This window comes from Lepidochelys kempii, chromosome 22, assembly GCF_965140285.1.
Source record: "Lepidochelys kempii isolate rLepKem1 chromosome 22, rLepKem1.hap1, whole genome shotgun sequence".
NCBI classification, from domain to species: Eukaryota; Metazoa; Chordata; order Testudines; family Cheloniidae; genus Lepidochelys; species Lepidochelys kempii.
The window spans coordinates 7,158,419-7,177,907 of record NC_136401.1 but is presented as its reverse complement, the minus strand read 5'-3'; the positions used below and the strand labels follow the sequence as shown (position 1 = coordinate 7,177,907).

The 19,489-nt window shown below is 43.6% G+C and overlaps 1 protein-coding gene across 2 annotated transcripts; it reads left to right on the top strand.

Moving 5' to 3' along the window:
• The first annotated feature begins 422 nt into the window (after positions 1-422).
• On the top strand, positions 423-18,395 carry CHEK1 (checkpoint kinase 1). Of its 2 annotated transcripts, none has more exons than XM_073320829.2 (13): positions 423-483; positions 560-639; positions 2,898-3,121; positions 6,017-6,081; positions 6,176-6,245; positions 7,200-7,388; positions 8,725-8,829; positions 9,926-10,021; positions 11,076-11,184; positions 14,762-14,939; positions 15,156-15,287; positions 15,516-15,617; positions 17,156-18,395. In XM_073320829.2, the coding sequence occupies exons 2-13, from the start codon at positions 575-577 to the stop codon at positions 17,249-17,251; spliced, it is 1,431 nt and encodes a 476-aa protein (XP_073176930.1). In that variant the 5' UTR covers positions 423-483; positions 560-574; the 3' UTR covers positions 17,252-18,395. The 2 variants fall into 2 exon arrangements, with proteins under 2 accessions (XP_073176930.1, XP_073176931.1); XM_073320830.2 differs by lacking the exon at positions 423-483 and adding an exon at positions 1,730-1,812 and having other exon boundaries at positions 579-639.
• The last annotated feature ends 1,094 nt before the right edge of the window (positions 18,396-19,489 follow it).

The following is a 19,489-nucleotide window of genomic DNA, read 5'->3' as shown; positions in this document are numbered from 1 at the left end:
TGGCCCCCACCCCCAGGCCTCGCTCCCCTGGCAGGGAAAGAACCCAGGAGTCCTGGCCCCCCCACCCCCAGGCCTCGCTCCCCTGGCGGGGAAAGAACCCAGGAGTCCTGCCCCCCACCCCCAGGCCTCGCTCCCCTGGCAGGGAAAGAACCCAGGAGTCCTGCCCCCCACCCCCAGGCCTCGCTCCCCTAGGGGGGAAAGAACCCAGGAGTCCTGCCCCCCACCCCAGGCCTCGCTCCCCTGGGGGGGAAAGAACCCAGGAGTCCTGGCCCCCACCTCCGCTCTCGGCCCAGGGTCACTCACAGGCCGACGGGGAGACCCCGGCGGTGACGGGCAGGGGCGGGGCCGATCCCCGGGGCGGGGCGGGGCGAGCGGCTCCTAGGCCCCGCCCCTGCCCTGCGCCCGGCCAGTGCCGCGCGCGGGGGGCGGCGCGCGGCGCTGGGCGGGAAAGTCGCGGCGGCTGAGGCGCGGGGCCGGCAGCAGGTGAGCGGCTCGGGCCGGGTCGCCTCACGCCCCCCCCCCCCGCCCGGCCGCTGACCCCGCTCTCTCCCGGCTGCAGGGCCCGCGGACCGCCATGGCCGTGCCCTTCGTGGAGGACTGGGACCTGGTGCAGACCCTGGGCGAGGGCGCCTACGGAGAGTGAGTACGGCGGGGCTCGGGCGCCTTGCCGCGAGCCTGGGCTCGCCCCCGGCGGGCGGAGGCCGAGGGGCCCCGCGGGGGCGTGGCCGGCCCTGCTCCGCCGCCGCTCGGCAGCCTGCCTGGCCGGAAAAGCTGCCCCAGAGCGGGGCGCGCCCCGGCAGCAGTGGGTCCAATAAAAGACATCGCGTCGCCCCCTGGCCCCCATTGCCTGACCCCCCCCCCCTCACCTCACCCCATCGCCCCGCCCCCATCGCCTCGCCCCATTGCCCTCATTGCCCCGCCCCCCTCGCCTGACCCCCATCGCCTCGCCCGACCCCCATCACCCTCATCACCCTCACCCCCATCGCCCGACCCCCTCGCCTCGCCTCATTGCCCCGCCCCCCTCGCCCGACCCCCCCATCGCCTGGCCCAATGGCCCCCCTCGCCCGACCCCCATCATCTCCCTCGCCCGACTCCCCCCATCGCCTGGCCCCCATCACCTGACCCCCTCACCCCCATCGCCTCGCCCCCCTCGCCCAATCCCCATCACCCTCGCCCCCCTCACCCCCATCGCCCGACCCTCCCCCTCGCCCGACCCCCATCACCTCCCTCGCCCGACTCCCCCCATCGCCTGGCCCTCGTCGCCCCCACCCCATCGTCTCACCCCATCACCCACATCGCCTCACCCTTGTCACTCCCATATGTACATCTGAAGGGGGGGGTATAGTTGCCCCCTCCACCCCTGTGTTCGCCCCAGGGCCACTTCTGACCAATAAGGGCCTGCAAGGCTGCGGAAGGCAGACGCTTGCTGAAGCCGGTGTTGCTGGCACAGCGGTGCCAGGTTTCAGCCTAAGTGAGAGTTGACATTTTTATCTGACGTTAACTTGATGTCCAGATGTAACATATAACTGTCAGAAGGGAAAAAATGACTGAGCTGCAAGGGTTGTGCAGACCTTTATAGGTAGCATCTGCCAGAAATTACAACCAGTCTTCAGGACTCTTCCGAGTAATGTCCAGGGTCCTGCCCCTGATAGGAGTCTTGGAGGTAGAACTGACTTTCCAAACTATTTTGCTGTCAACAGTGGTAACCCACAGTTGTCTTTCACGTCAGGTCCATCACATCATGTCAACTTGTGCTTCCCTGTACAGAGAGGTGCTTTAACCAAAGGACTGGGAGCCCCTTTCTAGCTCTGGGCAAGTCACTTAATCTGCCTTTTTTTTGGTTGTGAAGTGCTTTGACTGTTTAATATTGTAGCAGTTTGGTGGTGGTGTTACTCTGTTAGGACATGTACTGATGGTAAGGATACATTCTCCTTCAACTTAACTCCCAAGACATCTTGAGACACACTGTATTATATTCTGATATTACCATTATATTCTGTGTATGTACGGTATGTTGTATCCACCATGTACTGTGGCATACAATACGTTTATGATGCAACCTGAGTTAATTAATGTCACTACTAATCTTGTTTTCTCTTGCTTTTATATAAGTCATAATTAGGGATATGCTGCAACTTCTTAAACAAATGTCAGAATTAATGTAAATATTATGACTTTTGTGATCATTGACAATTTCAAAACTAGCTTTATGTGGATATTTTTAAAGCTCAGGCATGACACTTGGGTGAAACTCATAGATGTAAGCGCATGCAACTCTATTGTACTCCATATAGCTGCATCCATTTACACCAGAGCTGGAATTTCCTCCATATAATTTATGGAGACCACAAATTTCAAATGCTTATCAGAATTTTTACAACTTGAACAGCTGTAAGCCTTCTATGTGTCCAGGCATGTAATTAGTTGTTTTGGAACATGGACATGTGGGTCTGTTGAGCCTGGTTTTTGGCACTTTTCATCTGTCAGGCTATTTTTAAACAACATATCGAGATAGGGGTATGTAAATTCAGACTGGGGGTAGACCTCACACTAACACCTGATCGATAGAGCTGCCCACACTCGCTATGCTTTGACAGGGAGTAGGGTGAAACTCTTATGTAAATAAAGGATGGGGCATCCTAAGCTTCAGGCTAGACCACTACATATCTATATTGGAGATTTCTCTCTAGCACCCATCACCATAGTGTCTCAAGCCCTGGTCCTTAAAGATGTTAGGTGCCTAACTCCCATTGATTTAAGTGGGAATTGGGTGCCTAACTTCCATTGAGTATATGGATCATAGTGTTAAACATGCGAACTAGCTGTGCATTCCAAGGTTCATAGTGCACTACCTGCTTCATCCCTTGTTACCTTGCTTTTCCCCTTCTTCTCTTCAGAGTTCAGCTTGCTGTGAACAGACGCACAGAAGAAGCTGTTGCAGTAAAAATAGTTGACATGAAACGTGCTGTGGACTGTCCAGAGAACATAAAAAAAGAGATCTGCATTAATAAGATGTTAAATCATGAGAACATTGTGAAGTTCTATGGACATCGTAGAGAAGGCAGTATTCAGTACCTCTTCCTCGAGTACTGCAGCGGGGGAGAGCTCTTTGACCGAATAGGTACAGAATTCTTGGGGCAGGGGAGGGTCTGAGGGCAACTCCAGTGGTGGTTGCACAGACTCATTAGAACACCATAGTTGTCTTATAAGACCGGAGGGATTCCTTACTCTACTCTTCCAGTGCCACTGATCTTAGAGGGAAAGTGTCTAGGAGAGGCTGGCTTTGCGGGTGGCTGTCCTTCTGCACACTGTGAGTCAGTGATTAAGCCATGGCTAGAAGTAGAGTTCCCACGTTTCAAACCTATGCTTAGCTCACTATACCACCTTGCTTCACTTTGCATGGTCCTAACAATTCAGAAATTCTACATATTTAATGCTATAGGTTAAATAAAAGTTAGGGGGAAAAACTGATTGGAGAGCAAACATGATAAATGGGCTGGAAAATTTAATGCGTACAGACTTGCATTCCAGTGGTTACCAGACTGAAAATAAATATGTAATATATTCCCCTTCCAGTGTACAGTTCTATTTAGTGCTAATGGGAGATGCATGCACCCTGAGAAGGTAGCCATTGAAATCTGCAGGAGTTTCTGCTCATGACTGTCTTTATGCTCACTATTGATAGCGTAATCCTGGTAGAACTTCTGTTACAAGACTATTGACAGCCATCGTTTTTCACAAGTAAGGATAATTTAATTTAAACAAATAAAATAACTTGCTGTGAGGAGCTTGAGAAATCCAAGGAAGGAAGTTTTCCCAGGCCAATGCTTTCAATTTCTGCGGACTCTAAGCTTTCATTAAAAAAAATAAATAAATAAAAATCTCACTCTCATGGCTACAAAACTCATTTTCTGAACATGAGCCTTGGGGACTGAGGCAGTGGTATTTTTCAAAGTCTGTAGCCAGAGCTCTGCTGCTGTTTGCAGGTTTATCAAGCTGAAGCAGAGTAAAAACTGACTAGTTTTGTCAGTTTTAACTGCTGCTATTCAGACCTTAGGGTGCAGCTGTGAAGCTGAAAAGAAAGGTCAGTTTCACTCTGCTGCTGGTTGGGAAAACTCTGAGCAGTATGTAGGTAACAAATATTGGTATTGCTAAGGAGAACACAAAAGCATCATAAACATGAGAAGTGTTGGCGGCCACTCCTCATGTCAGCAAGGAAGTTGGGGAAGTGGAAGTGTGCCAATGGGGGCTGGTTTCTCACTTGTGTGCCCTTGCACACTGGGATCCTCCAGCTTTCTTATACGGCTGTGGCTAGAAGACTTGATTCTGTGGCACTTAGATGAAACTTACCCTGAGGACAATGTAAGAAGAGATGTCTTATAGGAAAAGAGAGAAAATGGAATGAAGTCAGGAATTAAAGAAGGTATAATAAATGCAAAAGATCTAGGGAGTTACTTTATTTTAAAAAGCTATTAAATATCATAGTACACAACTGTTTTATTCCTTAAAATGGCCGGGGAAGTGGCAGCACAGCTATTGTTCACCGTGGCTGGTAGGCTTAGACCTTGGGCTAGCGTGTGTTGGGCAAACTTTACAAGCCCTGGTCTGGTGTTCAGGCTCTTTCATCTTGCCAAAGTCCTCCAGAAAAATGAGGATAGTCAGACCAGGATATTTCTAATATAGATAACACTTTTTAAAAGAGAGTATTTTGATGTAATCTTTATAATCATAATGGAGCAGTGAAAAGCACAAAATCCTTAAAATTTTTTCTTTGCATTTGATTTTGTAAAAATCGCTTGCCTACAAGTCATGTGACACAGTTTTTATTGCAAAAGATAATAAATCTTTTAACCAATGTCTTCTGGATTTAATGTAATTGGGAAGATGTTTTATATTTCAGAATCATTTAACTTCAGAGATTATGTGCTGTTTTAAGTGTGATTTAGAGAATGTTTATCTTGTAAATCACTAACCAAGTAGAGAAGAAAAGCTGGAGTATTGGAGACTCAAATTGCACAGATCAAATAGATTAATCTGTGCAACAAAAAATCCTTTTGAAGCTTTTTTTAAAACAAAATGTTTGGGCCATAAGTAGATATCTGTCTCTTGGAAGTTTTAATCAGTATTTCCAACCACAAAAGCAATTTGGTATGTAAGATATATCTTCCATTTTTCTTTAATCTGTTTTTTTTTCTACCATTGGAATGTGAAACTGCTTCTGAAGTAGAGCTGTGCAAGGAACGTTCTGATACAAGTTTTAACAGTACATATTGTGCAGTAGTAACGAACTGCAATAATATACAGGAATTTTCAGTTTTTATGTAGAGAAGCCTTTCTTCTAACATCATAAACTCCTGGTTCTTTTTTCAGTGTGCATCTTAATATTAAACTAGCCTCATTTTATTAGCTTTTTAAGTGGAGAAGCGGTTGGCATTACTGAAGAGGACTGGAGTAGAGCCCTGTTGGAACTATTCTTAACTTCGCTCCCAACCACTCTTGCTATTATGGCAGCGGGTCTTGTGGGACCTGCGGGATCCTGGTCCCGCTGCAGGGCTTTACACTAGTCCCACCCAGGGCTCTAGACTGGAGTTTTGAGGCAACGAATTTGCCCCTAGAAAGTGGAAAATAGACTACAGTGGGACTATATATGGGCACAAGGGGTCTGTTGGTGTAGAGCAGCTTGCAGGATCTGGGCCCTAGTGTTTTGATGGTATAAGATTTAAAGAGAACCTTTAGCATTTTCCCCCATGGTGCTTTGGGAAGATACAAAAAAAGTAGCATCTCAGTTTAGATTAAATAGATGCAGACTCTGCAGTGTAACTCAATAACCTTTCATGACACTTTTGCATTGCCTGTAGTTACTGTTTCAAGGCAGGTGAAAAATAAGTGTTGTGCAGAGTATCCAGGAAACTTTGTAAAATAGTTACAAAAACATAGTGTAGAGTCTCCGTTCCATAGTTTGTTTATGATGGAAGAAAAGTATTTTGGTATGTAGATTCTGAATTACTTTTTACAGAACCTGATATAGGAATGCCTGAACCAGATGCACAGAAGTTTTTCCATCAGCTTATGGCTGGCGTGGTACGTGTTGGGCTTTATGCATTTATTTCAAGCTCCTTTTTTCCAGTTAAATTAAACAGAACATGGTATTAAAGCCTTTTATTTATTTGTTCAGGTATATCTTCACAGTATAGGAATAACTCACAGGGATATTAAGCCTGAGAATCTACTACTAGATGAAAGAGGTAAGTATAAAAACTTTTGACTTCATATTCTCTTAAATTCTTGGTCATCAAGAATATAGGGGAGAAAAGAAACACCATCACTCAATGAGTCTGAAAATACTCCTAGAGCTTCTGTGGCATCCTGCTACATTAAGAATAACCAAATGCAGTAAGCAGATTTGTGCTGTCAGGGCTTGTATTCATTCCCTTATCCTGTGTAAATAGACTAATCAGTGTATTCTAAAGCAAGTTATTCTGGGTCTCTGCACAGTGGCCTTTAAAGGAACACACTTGAATAAAGCTTAAGTTTTGTTAAACCTTGTTCTTACAAAATTTAAAGACCAATACAAATGTTTCTATGTCTGCTGAACAAGCTTTTTATTTGAACTTTTGTAAAACGGTGTTCAGAACCAAAATATTACAGCATGGTACTAGTGCATGAGAATCCGAAACAGACTAGTGAAATGGATTGATTTTGTTAAAGCTGAGAGGAAAACCAAAACACTAAATAATCGGGGTATGGTGAAAAGTAATCTAGATTTTTAAAACTTTCAGTTTAATAATCAAAGGCAGTGTTAGTAATAAAAACGTATTTTTTAAATGGTTTCTAACGTGACTATTCTTTAAGGAGAGAATAACTCTTCACAAACTGTCTTAGAGGTTTTTCTGTACCCTGAATCTCTCTTTGAATCAAACTCATGTGCTCCTTGAATCAAAGTCAGGTTCAAACTTCAGATCAATTGTATAAATGCCTATGATCAGAAACGAGAGAAAAGTCATAAGGGCCTGATTTTCACTTTTATTAAGGCCCCTTTATGCTGCACTGGCAATGTAAAGGGGACCTTAGAGTGAGTGTAAATGTGCTTATCTCTGGTTTTATCTAGCTTTAACGTAATATAATAGTCTTCTAGCCGAGAAGATGAACATACCTTGTTACACAATATACTTAATGACTTTTTTCTTTTGTTTGCTTAGATAATCTCAAAATCTCTGACTTTGGTTTAGCGACTGTATTTAAACACAATGGTCGTGAGCGTCTGTTAAACAAGATGTGTGGCACTCTCCCATATGTTGCCCCAGAACTGTTAAAGAGAAAAGAATTCCATGCAGAGCCAGTTGACGTTTGGTCATGTGGGATAGTACTTACTGCTATGTTGGCAGGAGGTAGGAGTTGGTCAATTTCTTCTCACTATTTTATAACATGCATATTTACTGCAGCTTCAGTGATTTAGATTTGCAGTACAAATGCTCATAACCTACCTAGATTTAAAGAGTTGATCCCAAATCATGGAGGTGGTCTTGGTGGGGAAAGTAAATGTTGTATTTTAAATATTTTCTCAAACTTCCATATTGTGGTCATCTTTTTTATAGATTCTCATAGGGGTCATCTGCCATGGACCATCTTGTTCTGTAGCAGCTCTAGTATATGGCATTTAGTATTTACCATTGTGGGCTGCATATGTAGCTCTCTTTTATTATATATGTTTTATATGAGCTGCATCCACACAATATATGTAGTACCTGTATGGCCCTGAGGATGTCACCTGGGCTGCAGCTGTGTGCTGATTGGGCTGCAAGCAGGCTACAGATTGAGAACCGCTAGTATATGTAAGGGAGGGAATGGTCCCTCTATTGTGGAGAACTTTTCTGGCTTATAAATTACCCTGGTGAAATGGGCTAGCAAAAGGATCTGAGTCCTCATTCCCGCTTCCTTTACCCAGAGGCCTGCCTGACCTCAAGGGCTCTCCTTCTATTTTCCTGTGTGGCAGAGTCCTTGTAATCCCGATAAGGCTGGGTCCAGGATTTCTGGGGGGCTTGACTCCCAACCTTGTCGTGGTCAGTTAGGGCAGGGGCTAGGGTGCCTCAACGCTGGGGTGCTCTCCCCACACTGGATGCTTCCCTGACCCACTGATCATTACATATAGTTCAAAGCAAATACAGTTTATTAAACCGCTTTTTTGACAAGGGATATAGAAATATCCAGTCATGTTGTTGAGCAGGGAGCGCCTCTCACCACTGCAAGGAGGCAGTGAGTGTTGTAGTGATCCTTCTGAAGGCGTTAGCCAGAACCTTGCCATGCTTTGCTAATGCACATTGTACAGGATTAGTGCTGTTAGCCAAGTGTGCCTCCTCACTAACCTTGCTGTTAGAGAAGAATTTACCAAGGTTTGGTGTTGCTCAGAGGTTCTCTGTTCACTGTAGAGCCACTGACTCACCAGTTTGAGGTCAGGATATTTTCTAAACAGATGATGTCATTACATATGTAACTAGTTTGGAGCAATGCAATGACTTTTAGCTTTAACCTGGCACTTCTATAACTTGTAACCACAATCAGGATGGACCATTTTTTTCCCTTTTCCACACATTGAAATCCATTTAGTTTCATGGCAGTGCTCTTTACATGTCTTTCACTCTTTCCCTAGCCATCCTAAATTTTTAATCCTTAAACTTGTGTTCAGAGGCATAAAAATGATTTGGTACCTGGCTTTTTTACTTGCAGAATTGCCATGGGACCAGCCTAGCGACAGTTGTCAAGAATACTGTGACTGGAAGGAAAAGAAAACATACCTTCCACCTTGGAAGAAGATTGATTCTGCACCATTAGGTAAGTTGTCAGTGGAATGGCTGGCTGATTTTTATGTATTTGAGTAGGACAGTGATGTGTCTAGGGGAATAAAGTGCTGGAGTTATGCATGTCTGTGTTCAAAAATCATTCTGTCTAAAGGCTGGATTCTACTATGGACTCACGATGTCACATGAACTGTCACTTGTAAAACACCTTTAGGGAGCTACCTGAAAATTGGGTTGGGGGGGAGGGTGGGTGTTCTTAAGCAAGACTGGTGGGAGACATCTGGTTGACATAGCAGCGATGGCAACAGGAAGAGACTATTCAGACAGACTTCTAAAGATATGGGGCCTGCCTCCTCCTTGCTTGTGCAGTCACTTAGCTGTGCAAAGCACATGCAAAGATCTGTCATTCTGATCTGGTACTATTTCACACCTACTTTGCACAGCTATAATGACTTCACAAGCTAGTAAAGAATTGGGGCCCGAGATCTGTTAGACAGGAAATTATTTCCCAAGGGAACGGGCAGAAGTCCTGTTGATGAAGATGTGTACAACTAGGCTATGTTTTATTATTTTTGAGTAATGAGCTTAAGGACACTTGGTAGGTCTGAGCCGATTAAATTTAACCCCCACGCCGGGCTCTTTGGTCACTACATTTCTTCCTGACCCTGGAAAGTCTGAGGGTTGAAGTGTTGCTAATATTTCTTTCTTTGCTGAGTGACCTAAAACCCAGGGTACTAGATTTGTTTGGTGTACTCTCCTACGCTGTTCTTGCCCAAGATGATTCTTGTAAGTAAACAGGCCTATAGAAATCTGCTAGAAAGCCTTCATGAAGGTGGAAGGTGGAACACGGTGGACTTTGGTACACAGTCACAAATCTATACAAAACTTGGGTTTTATTTTAGGCCTCCCAGATATGAGTTTACCTTAACTTGGTGTTAATTTATGAGTGATCAAAATGTGGATTTGATCTGGTTAGGATTGATAAACTCTAGGATTTGGGGATGGAATTGAAGTATCATTTTGAAATGTAATGACCTGTGGAAAACATGATATATAGAGATCTAGGAATCAGGATATATGGCAGTTAATTCATTGTTGTTTCTTCCTATGAATGTAATGTTTCTCTCTAGCTTTGCTCCACAAAATACTAACTGAGAGCCCCACGGCAAGGGTTACCATTGCAGACATTAAAAAGGACAGATGGTACAACAAACCTATGAAAAAAGGTAAATGCCTTTAAGTGCTTTGTCAGCATAGACAAATAGCTTAAGTAAAGGTTGAGAGCATATGTTGGGGTAAAATCCTTGGAACGCTATAGTTAGCAGAAACTACTCTAAAGGCAAGAAATTCAGAGTTAAGGTTAAACTTACAAGAAATTCAAACAACTTAAATCCTGGAAATTCACAGTTGAAGTGTGCAGACTACCTTAATTCATCCTCTGGATATATGTCTCCTTCCCAACTTCTCTGCTCTGTGAGTGAAGTTTCAAAAATGTACACTGCAGAGTATTGGTTTTAAGACTTTCATAAGTATGTTTGATATCAAGTGTGATATTTTTGTTACCTCATTAACCTTGGGTCTTCTCATATAAGTGTTAAAATGTCATCATCTGGCCTGGGAGACTTACATATGTGGGCATGTTAGCTCTGTCTCATGATGCTCTTATAACTGGTTGTCACACAATATCATAGGAGACGGTGCTGAGTGCTATCAGCACCCCATGGAAGGGGTCTGCTCTTAACGAAGAGTGGGGGAACAGTTGTCTTCAGGATGAGATCTTGGGAATTTGCAAAGCATTTTTTTCCCTGTGGACACAACCATAAAGAAAGAAGGATCAGCGCAACCAGCATAGGCTTAAGGCATTATAGTTCCTGTCTTTTCTAGTGAGATGTTACTCTTTTGGATGAAAAAAATAGTTATTTCTCATTTTTTCTCACGGTATTCCTATAAGGGCAGGATTTTTCTGCCCCTTAAGTGACGTTTTTGAAAACGATAATGTATTAAGGATTTTTACCCTTGTGGCTATGCTAGTTGTTCAGCTATTGAGATTGCTGTTCAGTGATGTTTGGCATCATAGTTTCAAACATTGCAGCTCCTGGAACACAAATGGAAAAAATAAACAAAGACAGTGATCTGTGTGACAATTCAAAGACCAACCTATGCGAGAGCTATGTATTTTTAATGGGGGAGCTCCGCCTAATTCCAAATGCTTTAAACCCCTGGTGACCCTTAGGATGATTTTTCTGACCCCTGATTGTGTGATCTATCTTCTTCTGTTAGGTGTAAAGCGGGCTCGTGTCTCCTCAGGGGGCCTTTCAGACTCACCAGGTGGCTTTTCTAAGCACATTCGGTCTGATATGGACTTTTCGCCGATGAAAAGTGCACACAGGTCAGAATGCTATATGCTTGTGTTTTTTGTTGTTTTCAGTGACTAATACACAATGGACTCCAGCCTGATATCACCTTTTGTTTTTAGATGCCTGTTTTTTACACCACAGTGCTATTCAGATGGGGATATGTATAATTACATTCTTCTCCGCTACCTGTGATTCAGGGTTCCCTTCCCCGCGATACCTTAAAAGATGATTATAGCCTCACTTTCTAACCCCACACACTTCTTTACCTGAAAGCCTTTACTTGAAAACCTATAACTTAGTTAAGCTGGCTTCAGAATTATACCCTTCCTGTTGTATTTTATCCAAATTTCCCTCTTATGTGAAAACAGGTTGTAATCTGACAGCTCTTCTCCCCATACTCTGTATTCATAGATTCAAAGGCCAGAAGGGCCTTTGTCTAATCTCCCGTATACCACAGCACATAGAACTTCCCCCAAATTCCTAGAGTATATTAAAACATCATGGGGAGGGGGATCCTTAATAGTTTCCACCCGATGAATGTTCCATGAATTAGCGCAAACATACTCAGTATTCAGATCTGTCCGCACCCATTAAGACTGTGGAGGTGGCTAAACCTTGTAAAGTGGGTCTTTTAATATAAGTTCTGTAATGCAAATTACTGTTGTTTTTAAATATATGTGTATGTAGTCCAGCAGTTCCCGAACTGTGGGCCATCAGCAGATGGGGTAGAGCCTGTGAGGTTATGCCATCTGACCACAGATGTATCCAGACTGTGCCAGTATGGTGTGTACAAGGTCATGTTGTGTGGAGGCCACCATTTTGTACATCAAAACGGCATTTGTGGAGCAGGCCCGGACACATTGGCCATGCGGATGGCAGTTTGGCCATTTGCACCGTCCAGCTGTGCAAGCATCCAGCTGAGGGACTTGAATTTAGAAGATCCTTATCTGTGGGCAGCAGCGTTATCAACAAAACATCCTCTCTGCATGAGCTAGAAGGATCCTGTGCTAGCCTCTTCTGAGATGAGAATTTGCAGTGGCTTATAAGCGCCTTAAGGGCCCATATCTTTTTTGAGTACCCTGTTGGCACTCAGTAAAGATTCATTGTAAGTCCCTGTCTCTGTGCTGCCCTACTATCACCACACAGGGATTTCTTCCATCCTGGGCTCATTTGCTTAACAGTGACTTCCTCTTTCTGATTTGTGATAAAAGGCACAGTGGACTCTGTGCTTCAACCTCCAGCAGTGAGTCAAGTGATGCAGTAATGAACGAAAAACAAGAGTTCAAGAAATGTACTTGCAAATATGATGAGGTTTGCTTTGATTATGGCTTCACCAGTGTTTTGGTCAAGAACGAAGAAAGGCTAAATGTCTGCTATGTCACACAGTGTTGTTAAGTGGAAGCATGATCCCTAATAAACCTAAACAATGCTTGGAAACATTTTGCAAAGAACACAGGGAAAACCAAGGTCATTTTTCCAGTGTTGGAAAAAAGAACTTTTGCATCAATCATTGCTATTGAGGGGAGTCAAGTCCATATCTGACCAAGCTCAAAAGTCGTCATTTTGAAGTTAGTGACCGCACTGCACAGGCCAAGAAACCTCACAATTGGAGAGACTTTGATTTTGCCAGCTGCAGTCAATACGGTGAATATAATGTGTGGGGAAACTGAGGCCATGTCTTCACTAGCACTTATGTCGGCAAAATTTTGGTGTTGAGGGGTGTGAAAAAAACACAGCCCTGAATGACATAAGTTTTGCTGGCGTAAGCGCTCGTGTGCACAACGCTGTGTGGGCAGGAGACACTCTCCCTCCAACATAGCTACTGCCGCTCATAGATCGAGTTTTATTATGTTGACAGTAGAGTTCCCTCCTGTCGGCATAACATGGCTACGGGAGCAATCTTACAGCAACGCAGCTGTAGTACAACTGTGCTGCTGTAAGCTTGTAAGTGTAGACATGGCCTGAGGCAAACTCAAAGCCATCTCACTCTCCAACAACATGGTGAAGCAAAGGATTGAAGCATTAGGATCAGATAAGGAAAACATGTTAGTGGAGCAGCTGAAAAACACAGCTGCTTTTGCTCTGCAAGTTGATGAGAGAACTGAGGGTTGTGATGCACATGTCTTGACTTTTGTGAAATACACATGGGAGGCTGTGGTTCTCGAAGACATTCTGTTCTTTCTCTCGGACACGACGCAGCCACGTAGCACATTGAACATTCCTTGTGCTACATGCAAGACAAAATGTACTGTGATATCACAATGGTGAGGTTTTGCACAGATGGAGCGTTGTCTGACAGGCCACAAAGCAAGTCTGTGTACCAATGTAAAGGAAGTTGCTCAGTCTCCTGTGTGGACTCACTGCATGGTTCACAGAGAGCAGCTGGCATCTAAAGGTCTGTGTCCAGAGCTAGGTGACATTTTGCAGCAGGTCTCATCTATTGTGATCTACATCAAGACCCAGCCTCTCTGTGCACATCTATTTGCAAAACTGCGAAGAAATCTGATCATGTGTTGGTCCACACTGAAGCTTGTTGGCATTTGAGAACAAAAGTACTAGAACAATTCTGTTAACTGAGATGAGTTGCATGATTTGCACGCCCATGTAATGGTCTGCGAAAAGTGAATTTATTGGTTTTTTTTCCTTTGTGGCTAAAGGAAGATGTGCCTTCTTGCCTATGTCACAGACATATTTGGGAATCTGAATGAATTGAATACAGATCTGCAAGGAAAGAACTCCCACGTCCTTCAGCTGAGTGATTGAATCACAGGATTCATTCATGAAGAAAATTGTTTTCTGGAAGAATAATCTATAAAAGATGAACTATGAATCCTTTCTGAAGCTTTGCAAATTCCTGGCTGACCAGCTATTCAGCCTCCAGTGCAGGTGATGGCTGAGCATCTTAGTTGGCTGGAGGAATAGTTTCCATCCTTTTTCCCTGACTTGGACATGACAAAGTATGATTGGGTGCAAAACCCCTTTCAGTGCAAGCCTGATGCCATGGATTTGCCAGCAACTGAAATCGAACAGGTCATCAAAATTTCCTGCAGTCGATTCTTGCAAGGAACCTTCTTGCTCAGATAAATTTGTTAGTCTCTAAGGTGCCACAAGTACTTCTTTTTTTTTTTTGCGAATACAGACTAACACGGCTGCTACTCTGAAACCTGCCAGAGTTGTGGTTCATTGTCCAGAATGAATATCCTGCACTCTCAACACTTGCCTTGAAGTTGATGGTGCCATTCACAAGCACATACTTGTGCGAAGTTGTATTCAGCACACTTGTGTCCATCAAGTCTCTGCAATATTGAGCTACTGTTGGTGTCATTAGATGTGCAATTTCTACCATGCCACCAGACTTTGAGGAGCTGTCACAACATGCAAGCCCATGTATCACACGAGAGCACTAAAGGATACTTAATGTGTAAATTCTTTGGATTCCTTGGTTGCTATATTGTTGTCTGGGGTCACAGAAAACAGTCTCAAAATTGTGGTCACTCAGCCAAAAAGTTTGGGAACCCCTGGTTTAGTCTGTAAAAGTCAGCAGAGAAATGTAACATTACTATGATGCACTTTATTATTAACATAACTAATTGTGTTTTCATGTTTCAGTGAGGAAAAAGTGAGCTACTCCACTTCTCAGCCAGAACCTCGCACTGGCATTTCCTTGTGGGACAGCAGTCCAACCAATATCAACAAACTAGTGCAAGGGATCAGCTTCTCCCAGCCAGCATGCCCTGAGCACATGCTAGTTAACAGTCAGTTACTTGGCACCCCAGGCTCATCACAGGTAATATCTGGAAATGCTATGTTCGTTCATCTTTGTTCACAGCAGCTTGGCAATTTGTTCTTTGGCTGCTAGACTGTAAAGATGCAGTTTGCACCAATTCAGATACATTATCCTAATTTTAAAGCCAAGTAAATTGGGTGGGGGGGAGGTGGTATCCAAACGTTCAGCCCCGAAAAGTAGTTGGTTATCTGTGGAATCCACATCTCTAATCTGCAGAACCCATGGCAACGCTTAGTGAAGAGGATGACCCGTTTCTTTACAAAGCTGGATGCTGACCGCTCCTATAATAGTTTGAAGGAGGTTTGTGAGAAGATGGGCTATGTCTGGAAGAAAAGCTGCACAAACCAGGTACAGTCCATGGAAATAAACAAATTAAAGCTTCTGATTCCATTTGGCAAATCTATAAAAATATCTTTTAGTCAGATGTAGCATTTTCTGAACCAACACAAGACCTGTAAATGAGATCTCTAGTCAGTCAGACTCCCTTAGTGTAGTTTCTAGTATACTGTGAATATAGTGCTAGGAGCATGTGAAATCTGCCCTTCTCATAAAAATGTTCTCCCATTTGCCTTCAAGGTCACTATATCAACTACTGACAGAAGGAATAATAAACTGATTTTCAAGGTGAACCTGGTAGAAATGGAGGACAAGATTTTGGTGGATTTCCGCCTGTCTAAGGTATGCAAAATAAGCCAACAGACTTTAGCGTTAGAGGGGTGGGTGTTAGAAGCAAACTGGACCAGCTTTCATATGATAAAGCTACATGTGCAAGTGGGATAAGATGACAAGCCTGGGGAGAAGGGGTTTTTGCATGGGCATGTTGTGTCTAACTGAAGAGAGAACCTACAAAATGGGAGCTGGAAACATTACTTTTTCACTGGTGCCTGAAACAAGGGCTGTGGTACTGAATGCCCCATGCAGTGCAAAAGCTATTAACTCTCACTGTCTGGAAATCCCTCCTTCCAGTTAATAAGTGTGGCGAGCTAGTGAGAGAGCAAGCTCCTGGAGTGCCCAAATACTATGGGAGAAGAAATTGTAATTATCTAAAGCATAATGACTTCTAGGCACTGGGGCAGCATGCTGGGCTAGCCTGATCCTGCTTTCGTGGAAATCAGTGGGGAAATAGAGTTATGAACTCCAGTGGAAGCAGGATCAAGCCCTTAAAGGTGTAGTTAGCCTTATTCTATCTCCCCATTCAGCTCTGCTGATACCTACTGTAGTGGGGAAGAAAGCATGCCCACACTCAGACAGCCTCTCTTGGAGTTTGGCAGCCACTAGCTGGACTGTCTGCCAACACTGCAACTGTATTATGGCTGTTGGTGTGCATGGGGTTCCCTGTGTCTTGTCCCTAGCGTAGTATGCAGGGGCTGCATAAATTTGGCCCACAGTATCAAGCTAAGAGAGATCTGAATGTAATGGACCATAATAGCTTTCTGGGAAAAGGTTAAGCATTCTGTCTTGAGTGCAGGGGACTGGACTAGATGACCTCTTGAGGTAGTTCCAGCTCTACACGTCTGTGATTCTGTGAAACGGGGGCCCTACCTAATATTAAAGGTGCTCTTCATCTCTAGGCAGATGGTGCAGAATAGTCTGCTGCAGGTGAGACAGAGAACTCCAGCTTCTGCCTCTGCCAGTGACAATTAACAGTAATAGGCTGATTTGCTTGCTGTGTTAAAGATCCCTGACAGTTTTGTTTCTATAGAGAACACTTGTCAATGTATTTGGAGGGAGAGTCTATTATAAATGTGTGCATGAAAAATAAGGCTCTGAAATGGATTAGGTCATGGTCGGGCCAAGCTGTTAAGAGCATAATAGTAGAGGTGGGGACTCTTCTTGCCATGTCATATATTTCCCTTCTTGAAAGATTAAGTCTTAAAAATATTTTAATTTTATTTAACATGGGTTCAGGGGAATTTCTGCTGCACCCTAAGTGGAGAAAATCCACAACTACTGTCTCAAAGGGGCAAATGGAAGAGACACTTTTGTAAAAGGTTATAAAAGTAATACCATGCATATAACGATAGAGGAGGTGGCAGCGTTTCTTGAGAACTAATTATAAACAATGAACACAAAACTTGTAAAGGAAAAAATAAAATCTCTATAATAGGTCCCAGTGTCCCTCAGATAGGCAGGCGTTAAAGCGTTCCCATTCCTTTCTTGTCTGTCTATTTGCACATGCATGCAGTCCCCAAAGTAGTTTTGTTTTTATTACCTAGGGTGATGGGTTGGAGTTCAAGAGGCACTTCCTGAAGATTAAAGGGAAACTGAATGATATTGTCAGCACCCAGAAAGTATGGCTTCCTGCCACATGATCCAGCTGCCGTTGGGAGGTGGAGTGAATTGGATGCTGCTACACTGATCTAATTTTTTTTATTCCGCATCAACAAATACTTGTGGGTGCCAGTATCTGAGAGTCACTTGCGATGGAAACCCATTTGTTTAGGGATCCATCTTGACACCAGGACATTTCCTCAGAGGACAGACTTAGTAAATACATGTCCAGATGAATTTGGGTTAATGATCATGAAAGTGTTCCTGACTGTAGTAAGTTAGCTGGTGGCATGCCTTCCTATTGCTAGCTACTGGCATGAGGAGTTTTTTCTTCTGCTCAGTCAGAAAACCCTGTCATTGGGATGCTTTGTGCTTCTGTGGGAGCCAACCTGACTGTTCCACTGATTTATGGAGCATATGCCTCCTGTCCCAAGGTTGTTGCAGCCACTGACTGATGCAGACTTAGGGTTGGGGGTGTGGGGAGGGGAAGAGCCTATACCTAATAAAAAAAATTGTTTCAGCCCCCTTACTGCATTGCTGTATCTTCTGATTTTAAATCTATTTGAGCTATAACTTGTCTGTTACCCTTTCATTTAAAATTTGATGACATGGGTGCAGAGGCTTAGAGACAATGTGGGTCTTAGTCATGTAATTTTGTTAAATTTATTATATCTTTTTGGCCTTTCCTTTTATTAAGTAAAGTGGTTGGGTCCAAAGCACTAGTTCTAGTGTGTTGTTCACCTGTAGTTTTACACATTGCAGGCTAAGAGGTCTGCAGCAGAATAGATGCTGTATTAACATTTTATGTACCATTTATCTTGTTTTTAACTATCTTTTCCGCTTGTTCAGTGTTTTGCAGTTTTCCCTACATTGGAAGGTAAAGTCAAACCTATTATATACAACAGCTTATATTGGGAATTTGCTGGAGGGTAGCAGGGCCCCATGGAAATAAGAAATGCCCCTTTCTCTTACCCCTTTCTTGGTACCTAAAATTCAGACTTAGTTGGACAGTTATTTCTTTTAATGGTACATAGTTTATTTGTATTAACAAGGACCACTTGCTTCTGACCAGTCACAGTCAAATGTACAATGATGGGAAGATAAACACGATCTGTGTAAACTTTTGTAAATTTTACAAAATAAAGTATAATCTCAATTTGAAAGAAAGCAAATGGCTGCCCCAGGGTGTTCTGAACAGAATTTCATTTCAGAAAAGTTTGCCCCTTCTAGGGATCTCAACTTATTAACAAAGCAAAGGATCCAGACAAGCCGGTGTCTCATTCCCACAACACCACCTCCCAGCATCTAGCAGTGCCCCCTTTCTGTTTTATTTCAGTAGGAAGGTAGGGAGTCTTTTCATGTCTTCCACATTGGGCAGGGAGGGGGTTCCAGTTTTGGCTCAGGATTCAGCTTTCTGCTATGCCTCTGAGTCCTTCAATCAGTCAGGCTTGCTTCTCCAGCAGGCCTGGCAGTATAGGAGCAGTTCAAAGCTCACTCCCATAATGACTGAAGTCAGGTATGACACTGCCAGTTTTCAAGCAGTGGTTTAGCAACACGTTTTGTATTGTGACCTCTTCTTTCCTAGCTTTAGTCATAAACTTGAAAGGAAAGGTTTACATATTCCTGATACAGGCCTCCGGGCCATTTGATGTAGCTTCCCAAAACAGAGGTCAAACTGGGACTGTGGTTTAAATTAATAGACTATATCTGGCCAAGAGTGTTGTAGGGTTTTTTGGCATGAAAATGCTTAGGAGAGATCAGAAGGCTGCCTGGCTTATGCAAGGGGAACCCCTGATACAAATCAGAACTGCTGAGATTTCAATTTAGTAATAATGAGGTTTATAGACCAGGAAACAAAGTAGAGAAATCCAAACGAAGCAAAGTTCACAGTTCAGCAGCGCAATATCATAGGCGAACGGATACATGCTCAGTACACCAGCAATATTTCAGAGACCACTGAAATGTTGCACCAGCTGCTGGCTCTGGATATGTGAAGATTGCTTGAAAGTCAGTCTCCCTTGCATAGGCGCTCTTATTTCAGTTTTGAGTGCTTTTACCAACCAACTGAAGTTGATTCCTTATCAGCTAAATCGATTCAAGACCTAAATTGGTGTAGGTAAGCTGGTGCAAGCCCCTAATGTAGATGCACTTAAACCAGTTTAACTTGCATCTTTTTAGCTTCCCTCAGTGGTTACTGATGCAAGTTAAAGTGATTTCAGTGACAGTTTCACTGGTTTAAATATATGGATGTTAAAGGTTGCATTAGTTTTAAATAGATT